This window comes from Capra hircus, chromosome 10, assembly GCF_001704415.2.
Source record: "Capra hircus breed San Clemente chromosome 10, ASM170441v1, whole genome shotgun sequence".
In the NCBI taxonomy this organism is placed as follows: Eukaryota; Metazoa; Chordata; class Mammalia; order Artiodactyla; family Bovidae; genus Capra; species Capra hircus.
In genome coordinates this window covers 79,500,871-79,514,677 of record NC_030817.1, presented here as the reverse complement: position 1 = coordinate 79,514,677, position 13,807 = coordinate 79,500,871, and the positions used below count along the sequence as shown (strand labels likewise).

General features: G+C 45.4%; 1 protein-coding gene and 1 non-coding gene across 3 annotated transcripts; one reads left to right on the top strand and one right to left on the bottom strand.

Moving 5' to 3' along the window:
• TRNAR-ACG lies at positions 3,911–3,983 on the bottom strand. Its single transcript has one exon. It is a non-coding gene; the product is annotated as a tRNA-Arg (tRNA).
• On the top strand, positions 4,098–12,887 carry PRMT5 (protein arginine methyltransferase 5). 2 transcript variants are annotated; one of them, XM_005685261.3, is made up of 17 exons: positions 4,098–4,446; positions 5,098–5,216; positions 5,519–5,604; positions 5,762–5,896; positions 6,248–6,360; positions 6,694–6,743; positions 6,951–7,114; positions 7,553–7,714; positions 7,890–7,967; positions 8,060–8,118; positions 8,206–8,328; positions 8,411–8,586; positions 9,457–9,566; positions 9,814–9,907; positions 10,089–10,205; positions 11,361–11,425; positions 12,341–12,887. In XM_005685261.3, exons 1-17 carry the CDS (start codon positions 4,337–4,339, stop codon positions 12,491–12,493), a joined length of 1,914 nt encoding a protein of 637 aa, XP_005685318.1. In that variant the 5' UTR covers positions 4,098–4,336; the 3' UTR covers positions 12,494–12,887. The 2 variants fall into 2 exon arrangements, with proteins under 2 accessions (XP_005685318.1, XP_005685319.1); XM_005685262.3 differs by having other exon boundaries at positions 4,098–4,532.

The window sequence follows — 13,807 nt, the reverse complement described above, 5'->3', positions numbered from 1 at the left end:
TATTATTTTATATTTACATGAATTGTTGACTTCATACACATATATATGTGTTTATATATAAAGAATATTAAGACTATTAAGAATGTCTTAGAGGAACTTCCCTGGTGGTCTAGTGGCTAAGGCTCCACATTCCCAATGCAGAGGGGTGGGGTTCAATCCCTAGTCAGAGAACTAGATTCCACATGTGGCAACCAAGACCCAGCCCATCCAAATAAATAAATCAATAAAAACAATTTTTAAAAAAAGAATATTTCAGAAAATAGAATTTACTTACCATGTTCTCTTTGATGACTATTACAAATGATCAAATGTTTTTCTTGTTTGCTTTCTTTTTGACTTATCATATAAATAAATTTCCTAATACCTAACCTGTGTTAGTTCCTGGGATAAACCCTAACTGTTTCTGGTATATTATTATTATGTTAATATACTATTGACATTTATTGTTAATCTCAAATATTATAGGATTTTTACATTTATATTCCTAAGTTAGGTAAATCTATAGGTTTGCTCTTTTGGAAAGGTCCTCCTTCTGACAGGTTTTGATATTAAGTATATTCTGGCCTCCTAAACAATTGGGTAGTTTTCCATCTTTTTCTATGTTCCAGAACAGTTTCTACTTTCTATTCATTTTGACAGATAAATAGTGTATAATAGAGATGACAAGGAAGAGGATGCAAATTGGCACAGATTATTTTGCCTCAGTAACTCTGCTACTTTCATAGCTGGAGGACAGCCTTGATTGTGAAGAAGCAATCTGGAGCAGTAGGAGGGTCAGACGGGCCATTATTTTGGTGTTGAAGAGTGCGGCTGGCTGGGCAGGCACAGAGGTGAGTGAAGGTGGGCCTGGGGAGGGAGACCAGTGTTGAGGGAGGAGGAGAGCCCAAGAGAAAGTGAAAGGAGAGTTTACAATTCACTGGCCGTGTTTAAACAAGGACAGAAAAACAGGAGCAGGTAGAAGGACTGGGCAGCAGATGAGGAATGCTGGAGGATTATCTGGAAGGTGGGTACTCCTTTCCTTCCAGAAACGTTTCCACAGCTCTGACCTGTTAGTCACTGGTTCCTGGAGAAAGCAACATTATTTCTCACCTACCAAATCTCTATCTTCCTTCCAGCAAAGGCCTACATGCTATAGCATAATAGTGACTGACATACTTCTGAGCACAAAAGTTCAGCATGGAGAGCAGAGGAGAGGGAAGCAGAGGATAAGACAGAACTGATTAACCCTGACTTTACACCTAGGCCAAGCCCTTTAAAAGGTTCTCTATTTCTTTTTCATTCATTCCCTTTTGCTCCTCTGTAGCTCATATAGACCCACAGTCTGTGCTGTTCTTTAAGACAAAGCAAAGTGTTGTAGGAGAAGTGGAGAGCAATGTGGTGTGGGATTACCTGGCACATGCTTGTTCGTTCGGCATCATGCTTGCCACACAGTAGAGACCATTTTGAAGGAAAAAACAAAGACATCTCAGATGAATGAAATTCAGCCAGTCTAAACTTACTTTAAGGTCAGTCAGAAATTCTAGGCTCTTTTGAACACAAAACCTTTTGAAAATTATTTTCACTGATGACAAAACTGACATTACAATTTCATAGATTTTCCTCTCTCCTTTTCATCCATGGATGGGTTAGTTAACAATCAACAGAACAGCCATCAGCCAGCCTGACATCAGGAGGAAGATGCCAGGAACACAGATGGTCCACAGCCCAGATAATTAGCTTTTTCTGAAGACGAACATCTCATAAGTCTTCTGTGAATATAGAGTTTGGTTGGGCACAGCTGGGGCAGAGAACAACAAGCAGGCTTTCCCAACAACTCTTCTTCTTCTTATAATGTCAGCAGAGAATCACCCACTTCCCGTCAACTCCCTACTCATAAGATCTTCAGGGAAGAATTCAAATAAATACTGTAGACACTTCACCTTAAAGGAGGGAAAAAATAACTCCCTTCTCCTTAAGTGTGGAATGCACATAGTGACTTCCTTCCAAAGAGTACAGGATGGAAGGGGTTGGGGGGGGAGTGTAATTTTTCAGTGGAGAAACCTGATAAACACTAGTTCTACCAGGTCATAAAGTTCAATATTAACAGTCAAAAATTATGTTGATGGTATGTACTCTTGATATGATGTGATGAAAATGGCCACTTTACCTCTGTGATCTTCCTCCCCCAAACCCATAACCCCAGTCTAATGAAAAACCCCATTAGACAAATTCCAGGGAAGAGATGTCCTTCAGTATAGCTTCCCTGGTGGCTCAGAGGTAAAAGCGTCTGCCTTCTATCTGGGTAAACCTGGGTTCGGTCCCAGGAAGATCCCCTGGAGAAGGAAATGGCTAACCCATTTCAGTATTCTTGCCTGGAGAATCCCATGGACAGAGGAGCCTGGTATGCTACAGTTCACGGGGTCACAAAGAGTCAGACACGACTGAGTGACTTCGCTTTTGCTTTTCTTTCTTATACCTAACCAGTATTCCTCAAAATTATCAAGGTCATCAAAAATAAGGAGTACCTGAGAAACCGTCACAGCCGAGAGGAGCGTAAGCAGATCTGACAACTATATGTAATACGGTATCCTGGATGGGATGGTGAGACAAAAAGAAGACATTAAGCAAAAACTAAGAAAATCTAAATAAACTATGGACTTTAGTTAATAATAATAATACATCAATTCTGGTCCACCAATAGTAATAAATGTATCATACTAATGTTAAGATGTTAATAATAGAGAAAGCTGTAGGAAGACATGAGAAAGCTGGCTGTACTGTACTACCTGCTCAAGATTTCTATAATTCTAAAACTGTTTTAAGAAATAAAGTCTAGTAATAATAATAATAAGATAGGGATAAAAGTACCTCCAACTCTTAAGCTTCATAGGCATTTTCTCATTTCTTTAGTTTTCTAACCTTTATCTTTTGGGGGCACGCACTAAATACATTGCCCCCAGGGCTCCTTATTGCTTATCCTATCCACACCCATTCCGTATTTCTCAGAACTCTGATCCCTCACGGGCTACGTCATCTCATCCAGTCTCGTGGCTAAAGTCACTACCTCTCCTGGCGATTTCCAAATCTTGTCTGGCTCTGATCACTATTCCTCCAACTCTCTATTACACAGCGCCCCCTAGATGTCCAATTCAGCATTTCCAAACCCAAACCCTGGTTCTCCCTAAAAGAGCTTCTCATTTCCTGTAGCACTCAAAGAGGCCAAAATCTTGGGCTTCAAACGCAGACTTCCCTTATCAGGCTTCTTGTCCGTTGGTCACTAAGTTCTGTGACCTCCTGCCTCGGGCCTTTCGTATTGTGTTCTCTATCCATCCTCGCTGCCAGGCCCTCAACACCTCTGGGCGCCCGCCTTCAGGTTCTCTTTCCCCTCCCTATATCTTTCTTTGCTTCGTTCTTTTCCATCCCTGTAGCAGGTGTTCACAAAGAAAAATGTAGAAATTCTCTAGAAAGGAAAATGTTGAGATTCTCTCAGGTCTCCGCCAGGCTGTTCGTAACTCCTCTCCACTGTAATTCCTCACCATGAGTTTTTTTTTTTTCTTTTCCTTCCTATCTTCAGTGTGTGTTTAGATGTTTATTTACTTTTTGTTTGTTTGAGATATAGAATAGAAAGGAATTGATGGCTAAATTGCCACAATCTATTAAAAAAATATACTAAGGCCCATACAAAGCCCAATTTAGTCATTACCTCAATTTTCTCAGGATTTTGAAGGACCTAAGTAGAGACACAAGAACCATCTTTGAATTAGGCAATGGAAAACGCTGACATAAAATGGCTGCAGAACGCAATAAAATGAGCTAAAAATGAGGGTAAGAGGAGATCATAAGGAAATTTAGAAAGGGAAGAACGGGATACTTTCAAAATACTGCTTATGACAGTATTGCATGGGATGCAACAAAAACATACACGTCTCCCCGAGCCAGCCAGGAGTCGAACCTGGAATCTTCTGATCCGTAGTCAGACGCGTTATCCATTGCGCCACTGGCCCCAAGACAACTTTGCTGGCCCCAATGATGACACTTCAAGCTTATACTGCAGGGCTTCATGGGACGTGTAGTCTCTGCACGGAGTTCTACGAGTACACGAAGCATTATGGGAGATTAAGTTCGTCGAGAATCAGACCCTGAGATTGGTGACTGTTCCGAAGCCTCGCCGTACGTCACTGTGAAGCCCGCGGATTGGCGAGAAGAGCCACTCCCCACCCTTCCTCCTCCAGCTCTAGAGCCGTGGGAGACGCTCTGGTTGTTAAGGTGAAACGTCCCGCCTTCTGGGGCTTTTTTCCGGCTTTGTGATTGGCTGCTAGCTTCAGGGAATCTCGGCGTGGATTGCGCGAGGGAAAAGATGGCGGCGATGGCGGTTGGTGGTGCCGGTGGAAGCCGCGTGTCCAGCGGGAGGGACCTGAATTGCGTCCCCGAAATAGCTGACACACTGGGGGCTGTGGCCAAGCAGGGGTGAGGGCCTGGACCTCCGCGAGCTGAATGCGGGGTCTGAACTCGGGGACCGAGAGGGACAGACCAGTCATCCCCGAGAGGCAGGGGTGAGGGGGTCGAAGTGGATGAGACCAGGGCGGGAGAAACCATTTAGTCCTTCGGGGGGAGAAGCCTCGGGCCCTGGAGCTTGAGAGGAGGGCGGGAAACTTATTGCGGGCGTGTGGTCACTGAACCCCAAAGTCGGAGGAGTTATCAAGTAAACTCAAAAAGGGGGCGTAGAGACCTCCAGGGCCCCGTATGAGATTGGGAGAAATAGTTAGGAGGTTAGGGAGAGGAGAGCTAAACCATTAGGGGGGTACTTGGGCAGTACTGCTGCCGATCTGGATGTGACAGTCTCGGAAAACCAGTGACAGCAGAGTAGAAAGTCCACGTGGTGTGGATATTCATCTTTTCTCTTAACTCATCTTTTCCATGGCTGTGTCCTGGCGAGAAATTGAGGCACAGTGCAGCGGAAGTGATATGCCCCAAGGTTGGCTGAATTCAGCAGTCTAGTCGGGTCGCTGGTGGCAGCTGAAAGGGTTGTGCAGAATCAAGAGAGCCAGTCCAATTACTTGGATCTCTGGGCACTGCTGCTGTCTTTACATGACGATTCTGGGTCTGTCGCGGTTGTAGGTTTGATTTCCTCTGCATGCCTGTGTTCCACCCGCGTTTCAAGAGGGAATTCACTCAGGAACCTGCTAAGAGTCGGCCGGGCCCCCAGACACGATCAGACCTACTGCTGTCAGGAAGGGGTAGGGAGCATCCCACATGCCCCTTAATTATTAGAGGCAGTAACAACTTATGCGCTATCAGTGCCTTCCTCCTCTTCCTTTCTTCACTTGGATATATTGGTTCGCCCCACGGATATAGATAACTCCTTACCTACCTACTAAAAAAAAGCCTTAGTTCCCTATTCTGTCAGGCTCTCCTGTATCTGTGATAGAAAAAGTCTTTGTCTCATCTCTAACTCTATTCCCTGTTAAGAACTAGAAATTGAATGAGTCAAGTGCTGAACCTTATTTAGTCTTTGTCTTTCTTGGGTGGGGGAGTGCAGACTGGAATACATTAATTGTGGGAAAGCTTTCTCCATGGATTCGTCCAGACTCAAAAGTGGAGAAGATACGCAGGAACTCTGAGGCGGTAAGACTGACCTCTTCACTGACTCTAAATATCTGTAAACAAGTTGGGTGGGGAGAGCACTTTTTCCCCACTCTGTAACTTAGTAAATTTGATATAATGCAATTAAAGCTATTTGAGTTGCTAGCTTTTAACTTTATCCTTTTAATCTCTATTCCAGGCTATGTTACAAGAGCTGAATTTTGGGGCGTATTTGGGTCTTCCAGCTTTTCTGCTGCCCCTAAATCAGGAAGATAACACAAACTTGGCGAGAGTTTTGACCAATCACATCCACACTGGCCACCACTCCTCCATGGTATGGCAAGGGCTTCCTTTCCTGCTGCATATATGATAGTCAGGCTGTGCAAAGTATCTTCTTGTTCCTAGCCATTCAGTAAAGGGTGCATTTGGGAGAATTGAAATGTCAGTACTGCCTACCCACACTAAGAGTGGTAAGCAAAGTATTATAAAACATATAGAATATCAGTTATTTCCCACAACTTCCAGAGATAAAAGACAACATATAGTTACAAATTGGGAAAAGGATATAAGGGGATTAGCTTGAAATCTGGATCAAGATCTTTTTAATTGAAGGAAGCTTTCTGGACCCAATGGGTTCAAAACAGTTCTAAATAGGGTGTGGAACCTATTTATTGTTCATGTGCAGTTCTGGATGCGGGTGCCATTGGTGGCACCAGAGGACCTGAGAGATGATATAATTGAGAACGCACCAACTTCTCACACAGAGGAGTACAGTGGAGAGGAGAAGACATGGATGTGGTATGTTTCCTTTTGCCACTGTACCTGGGGTGGAGGGAAGTACAGAGTGGAACCTGTAGGAAGGTCTCCCTGAGGTGTGGTGATTAGTGGGCCATATGTATTTGATGGAGCTTCCCTGGTGGCTCAGACAGTAAATGGTCCGCCTGCAATGCTGGAGACCTGGGTTCAATCCCTAGGTCAGGAAGACCCTCTGGAGAAGGAACTGGCAACCCACTCTAGTATTCTTGCCTGGAAGATTCCATGGACAGAGGAGCCTGGAGGGCTGCAGTCCATGGAGTCACAAAGAGTTGGACATAACTGAGCAACTAACTTCTGTGTTTTAACTCTGCACAGGTGGCACAACTTCCGGACCTTGTGTGATTACAGCAAGAGGATTGCAGTGGGTAAGTCCACAAAGATCCTGGGATAGGTTATCCTTCTCTGAAGTCCTGTGACTAAAAATCAGGAGTCTCATGTATACTTGGCTGCTGGGGCGTACTTTCTCCATGCTTTAGTCTGCCTTGCTCTTAAGGAGAGACAGATCTTGCACAAAAGAGCATGCAAAGATTCTGGCCTGTATGATTGACAGGTCTTTGTTTTCCCTTTTGTAGCTCTTGAAATTGGTGCTGACCTCCCATCTAACCATGTCATTGATCGTTGGCTTGGGGAGCCCATCAAAGCAGCCATTCTCCCCACCAGCATTTTCCTGACCAATAAGAAGGGATTCCCTGTTCTTTCTAAGATGCACCAGAGGCTGATCTTCCGACTTCTCAAGGTGTGTAGTGGAAGGGTTCTAAAGGTGTTCCAGTTAATCTTGTTTTACTCACATATGTGTGATGGGATTTTTTTTTTTTTTTTCTTTGTGGGGCTGATTCTTCCTCTCTAACTTCTGGAGCTCAATTTCAGCAAAGTTGAGGGCCTTGAGAGCAAAAGGACAAATAGCAGTAGAAGCCCCAGAACCATTTCAAAAGGAATCGGGTATCATGAGAACTTTGCCAAAAGTTTGATGTAAGAAGTTCCAGCAATGATTCATGGGGTCCCTGGGGCCAGGGTGATGCTTATGTGGTATAGGAGGGCTCCTGTTGCTTTTGTTGGTATTCAGAGGTTATTTGGTGATCTGGGCCTTATTTTATGCTGGAGCTCTTTGGCCATAAGCTTCAATAATATCCTCTTGGTTCAAGGACTGTGTCTGATGGCCTACTTATTCTCACAGTTGGAGGTACAGTTCATCATCACAGGCACCAACCACCACTCAGAGAAGGAGTTCTGCTCCTACCTCCAATACTTGGAATACCTGAGCCAGAACCGACCTCCACCCAATGCCTACGAACTCTTTGCCAAGGGTTATGAAGATTACCTGCAGTCCCCACTCCAGGTGGGTCTGGAGTGCACTAAGAGGATGGAGGTTGGGGGAGGAAATGTATCTTGAGAGCAGGTTCCATAAAATCTCACCGGAGCTCAGGAGACAGTGGGAAGGTTTTGGTGTTCTGGTGCATTGTTCTTGCCAAAAAGTGGCTAACTTACTCTGTCTTTTTCCTCTCATTCATCAGCCACTGATGGATAACCTGGAATCTCAGACATACGAAGTGTTCGAAAAGGACCCCATCAAATACTCTCAGTACCAGCAGGTACAGTGTGGGTCTCAGTGTCAGGCAAAGGGCCGGGGTGACCTGGGTGAAGATGGCATTATAGCCACAGGATCTTCCCTCCTTCCCCTCAGGCCATCTATAAATGTCTGTTAGATCGAGTGCCAGAGGAAGAGAAGGACACCAGCATCCAGTGAGTGCTCTCTGCCTGATTCCCAGAGATGTGCATGCCTGCCTTTCCACATGTACAGTCAGCTTGACTGCTCCCTCTGTTTCTTAGAGTGCTGATGGTGCTGGGAGCAGGCCGGGGCCCCCTGGTGAATGCTTCCCTGCGAGCCGCCAAGCAAGCTGACCGGCGGATAAAGCTGTACGCTGTGGAGAAGAACCCAAATGCTGTGGTGACGTGAGTAGCAACCTTGATGCTGGGAAGTTTGGTCCCAGTGCCAGGTTTTCTTTCTTCTCCTGACTCGTTTCATCTGTTTCAGGCTGGAGAACTGGCAGTTTGAAGAATGGGGAAGCCAGGTGACAGTAGTCTCATCGGACATGCGGGAGTGGGTGGCTCCAGAGAAAGCAGATATCATTGTCAGTGAGCTTCTGGGGTCCTTTGCTGACAATGAACTGTCACCTGAGTGCCTGGATGGAGCCCAGCACTTCCTAAAAGGTGCCTCCAGGCTGGGGTGTACTGAATAAGGGGATTGGATTATCAACTGGGAAGGCTCAGTGGGGTTGGGGAGGGGTGGGTGTGGCAGCAGCTTAGAAGAGGTTACAGAGTTTAGGGGAGGCAGGGCAGACTCGGGTCGTGCCCTTAGCAGGTGACACAATCTCCCTGAACCTCGGGTGTGAGTGTTCACATCTGTAAAATGAGGGGAGCAGACCAGAGCAGAAACTTTAAAAAGGTATTTATTTAGTCATTTGTGGCCGTGCTGGGTCTCCGTTGCTGCATGGACTTTTCTCTAGTCGGGGAGAGCGGGGGCTACTCTCCAGCTGCAGTGGAGAGCATACTCTCCAGCATTCCTGGGCTCCTCATCGCAGTGGCTTCTCCTGTTGCAGTGCACAGGCTCTGGAGCGCATGGGCTCAGTTCCTCCTCTGCGTGTGGGATCTTTCCAGATCAGGGATTGAACCCTTGTCTTCTGCATTGGCAGAGGGACTCTTTACCATTGAGCCACCAGGAAAGCCCCCAGAGCAGAGATTCTTAGTCTGACATCTGTGGATTCCCTGAACTGCCATGACATGTACCTTGGACTTAGCTTTCATCATTAGCTCAAAGGAAAGAGAGTTAAGGACCATTAGATTAGAATACTTTGGGTTCCTTCTGGTTTTACTCTTTTGTGACTCTAAATTAACCTGGAAGTAGAATGCCTTAGGGTATGAGCCGGGGGGTGGGGGGGGTGGGGGTGGTGGTGCAGGGTGGCCTGGGAATGTGACAACATGGAGCTGCCTGGGTCTCTTTTGATGTGGGAGGTCTGGGCCTTCAGTACAGATGCACCATTTCCATCCCCTGGGAAGTAATGTGCCTCTTCTGCTCTGCAGATGATGGCGTGAGCATTCCTGGGGAGTACACCTCCTTTCTAGCTCCCATCTCCTCCTCCAAGCTATACAATGAGGTCCGAGCCTGTCGGGAAAAGGACCGTGACCCTGAGGTAAACAGCCACTCTCTTCTGGTGGTCTCTTCTCTCTTTAATGCTTTTCTTTTTTTCTGTCAGCATAACTGTTTCATTCCACTGGAAGAGATGAAGAGGTGAAGGAGTTGAGGATGTGGGAAAGTGACTGAAGTGAAACTATGATTTTATGTTTGTCTGTGTCCTTAGAGCTTGAGCTGCATTCCCTGAGGAATTAGGTAGCTCTCACCTGTCTTCTTCAGATATCATTTTCTCTCTCTTGGGACAGGCCCAGTTTGAGATGCCTTATGTGGTACGACTGCACAATTTCCACCAGCTGTCTGCACCCCAGCCCTGTTTTACCTTCAGCCATCCTAATAGAGGTGGGTTCCTGCATGGCTGTCCTCTGACTGAATGAGGAGCTCACCTCCCTGGTTTCTTCCCTTGCTGTCCTGGGTTTATCTGGCCTCTTATCTAGGCTTCCTTTCCTGGTTCCTGCTTATTCTTTACCAAGTTGTCTAGGGTTTCTGGTTCCTTATCACCCACACAGCTCTTCCCTGACAGATCCTATGATTGACAACAATCGCTACTGTACCTTGGAGTTTCCTGTGGAAGTGAACACAGTGCTACATGGTTTTGCAGGCTACTTTGAGACTGTGCTTTATCAGGACATCACTCTGAGTGAGTGTCTGGGGCAGTGGATGGGGGTTTAAGAGTATGCTACCTGGGCAGCTTATGTATTTAATACATGTTGCATTTATTTATTTATTATTTTTAATATAAATTTATTTATTTTAATTGGAGGTTAATTACTTTACAATATTGTATTGGTTTTGCCATACATCAACATGAATCTGCCACAGGTATACACGTGTTCCCCATCCTGAACCCCCCTCCCTCCTCCCTCCCCATACCATCCCTCTGGGTCATCTCAGTACACCAGCCCCAAACAACCAGTATCATGCATCGAACCTGGACTGGCGATTCATTTCATATATGATATTATACATGTTTCAATGCCATTCTCCCAAATCATCCCACCCTTGCCCTCTCCCACAGAGTCCAAAAGACTGTTCTATACATCTGTGTCTCTTTTGCTGTCTTGCATATAGGGTTATCGTTACCATCTTTCTAAATTCCATATATATGCGTTAGTATACTGTATTAGTGTTTTTCTTTCTGGCTTACTTCACTCTGTATAATAGGCTCCAGTTTCATCCACCTTATTAGAACTGATTCAGATGTATTCTTTTTAATGGCTGCGTAATACTCCATTGTGTATATGTACCACAGCTTTCTTATCCATTCATCTGCTGATGGACATCTAGGTTGCTTCCATGTCCTGGCTATTATAAACAGTGCTGAAATGAACATTGGGGTACACGTGTCTCTTTCAGTTCTGGTTTCCTCGGTGTGTATGCCCAGCAGTGGGATTGCTGGATCATAAGGCAGTTCTATTTCCAGTTTTTTAAGGAATCTCCATACTGTTCTCCATAGTGGCTGTACTAGTTTGCATTCCCACCAACAGGTTAAAAGGGTTCCGTTTTCTCCACACCCTCTTCAGCATTTACTGCTTGTAGACTTTTGGATCGCAGCCTACATGGTGCATTTAGAGTCAAAAGGAACTGAGATCTCAGTGAATGGAGATCTTTGATGACTAGTTTCCATGTTTACAGATGAGACTGTCCTCAACCTAGGCAAAAAACAGTGTCATGGAGACCTCATTTTGTTGTTGTTGTTAATTTTTATTGGAATATAGTTAAAACAATGTTGTGTTAGTTTCAGGTGTACAGCAATCAGTTATTCTCAATTTTTATCATTATTTTGTCCACTTAGGTATCCGTCCAGAGACTCACTCTCCCGGGATGTTTTCATGGTTTCCCATCCTCTTCCCCATTAAGGTAGGTATCACCTTAAGGCTCCTTGGGTTAAAAAGTAACTTATGACATTGATGTTCTGCCCCTTTCCTTCTCCCAGGATAATGCTTGGCTGTGACCCTTGTTCTGCTGTTCTCACATGCATTTGTAGATGTTGGGATATTTGCAGTGGCCTTCCACCTGGCTTCCCACATCTACTTAGGCTATTCTTCTGTTCATTCTGTACCTGGAGCAAGAGTCATCTTATAAAAGCACAAATATGATCCTATCTCTGTCTCCTGCTTCTAAAACCCTTCAATATCTTTCCAGTTCCCTTAGGATAAAGTCTGTTTTGTTATTGGCCTTGGCACATGGCATGTGGGATCTTAGTTCCCTGACCAGGGATTGAACCCACGCTCCACACAGTGGAAGTGCAAAGTCTTAACCACTGGACTGCCAGAGAAGTCCCAGGATAAAGTCTTAAATCTTCCTTAGACTTGGTGTGATCTAGTTTTCACCTGCCCTTTCAGCTGCTGTCCTTTGTTTACATCGCTTCAGTCCTTGGGCCTTCTTTTGGTTCCTCTAATACCCCATGTTCTTTCCTGCCTCAGGGTTTCACACCTTTGTCCTCTGCCTATAAAGTTCTTGGCTCATTTTCTGACCCAGGTGACTTTATCTTGCAGGTCTTACTAGACATTCTTATTGTCAGATAATTTTCCCTGACCTCGTAGACTAGGTTAGCATTACTTTTCATAGGTACTGTCCCTGTTTACAGCATTCATCCTACTTTTGATTATTTGTTCAGTGTCAGATTGTTCACTTCTGATTATTTGTTCTGATAGACTTCAAACCTCATGAGGGTTGGGATGTTATATTTGATCATCATCTCCACACTTGGCTTAGTACCTTGCCACATAAAATTCAGTAGCTCCACCTGAACTTCCCTCTTTCTTCTTACAGCAGCCCATTACTGTGCGTGAAGGCCAGACCATCTGTGTGCGTTTCTGGCGATGCAGCAACTCTAAGAAGGTGTGGTATGAGTGGGCTGTGACGGCACCGGTCTGCTCTGCTATTCACAACCCAACAGGCCGCTCTTACACCATCGGCCTCTAGCCCTGCCTGTAAGTGTCTGGAGCCTTGGAAGCAGCTGCAGGTTCTGTTCCTGTAGCACAGAAGGTGCAGTACACCATGGGCTCTGATTCGCCATGCCCATCAGAGAGGAACATTTCAGTCTGCTTTCCTACCTTACGTCAAGATGGCAAAGGAGGAGAATTGGGCTCACGCCACCAATCTGTGAAGACTTCAGGCTTGAGCATGAGGAATTCATGTTGGATCTGTGGCTACTCCAACGGGCACTCAGCCTCAAGGGCTCCCTGGGATAGCTCTGAGAACATGTGAATTGAACAAATTTTCAGCCCTCTTCCCTGTCTATCTCTGTTCCTATTTTGATGGTTTTGTGTAAGGAGGAAATACAAATAAAATGAGGTTATGGTCTTTCCTGCTCTAACTCTGCTGCCCCCTGCCTCTGCTTCTTCAACTATTACTTACACATATTCAGATCTATGGTCTTATCCAATACTTGAAGGGGCTTAGGTTTACTTCCTATTTAAGAAGCTTAGTGGTGACTCTTGGACTCCCAGGTACAAGTCTTTCTGAGCAGCTACAGCGAGGTCTTGTCCTTTAGGACCTGATTAGGTTGTTTTCTGGGGAGGAGGCATGGAGTTTGCTGCCACGGAGAGAGATGGGGTGGTGAGTGAAGCCAGCTTCCCTTCCACCTTCCTGAGCTGCTGCACTACCAGCTCCTCTGTTACCTCTTGGGAGCGTTAACTGGAAGTCATCCATACTTCTCCAGCAATAAGCCATTTATTTTGTTAGGGTAAAATCACAGGATTAGAGTTTGAAGTCCTAAGAGGTAATCTAGATCAAGTCTACATTTTTACAGAAAAGGAACTGGTATAATGATAAAAAGTTAATATTCAAATCAGTACTCAAATGGTTCCTGTGAGTTCATGGCCGTCTCCCATGTTTTAAGCAGCTGCGTTTTTGGCAGCTGTATTAGGCAGTTGAAGTCTCTGGGAGTTCTGGAAGCTCCTGGAATGTGAGGGTGGATGTCAGATAAGACGGCTGAGTACAGCTGCACCCAGTCACCTGAGAAACTGCCTGAAGTTAACCCTTGCAGTGGGAGCTGTAGGGGGCACTGATTTCGACTGAAAAGCGTGTGAGATGTGGAAGAAGATAAACCTGTCACAGACTTGTGAGGTCCAAGCGCTGAGCGCAGGAGGCAGCGGTTGGGAAAGTTGTACAGACAGAATGGGGATGTGGAGCTCAACACCCCTCCCCTAGGGAAGCAAGTGCAGTTGCTCTCCACAATGCTGTTCTGGATAAGCCCGACTTGAGCTCCTTGGCAAATCAGTAAGGATGGGCAAG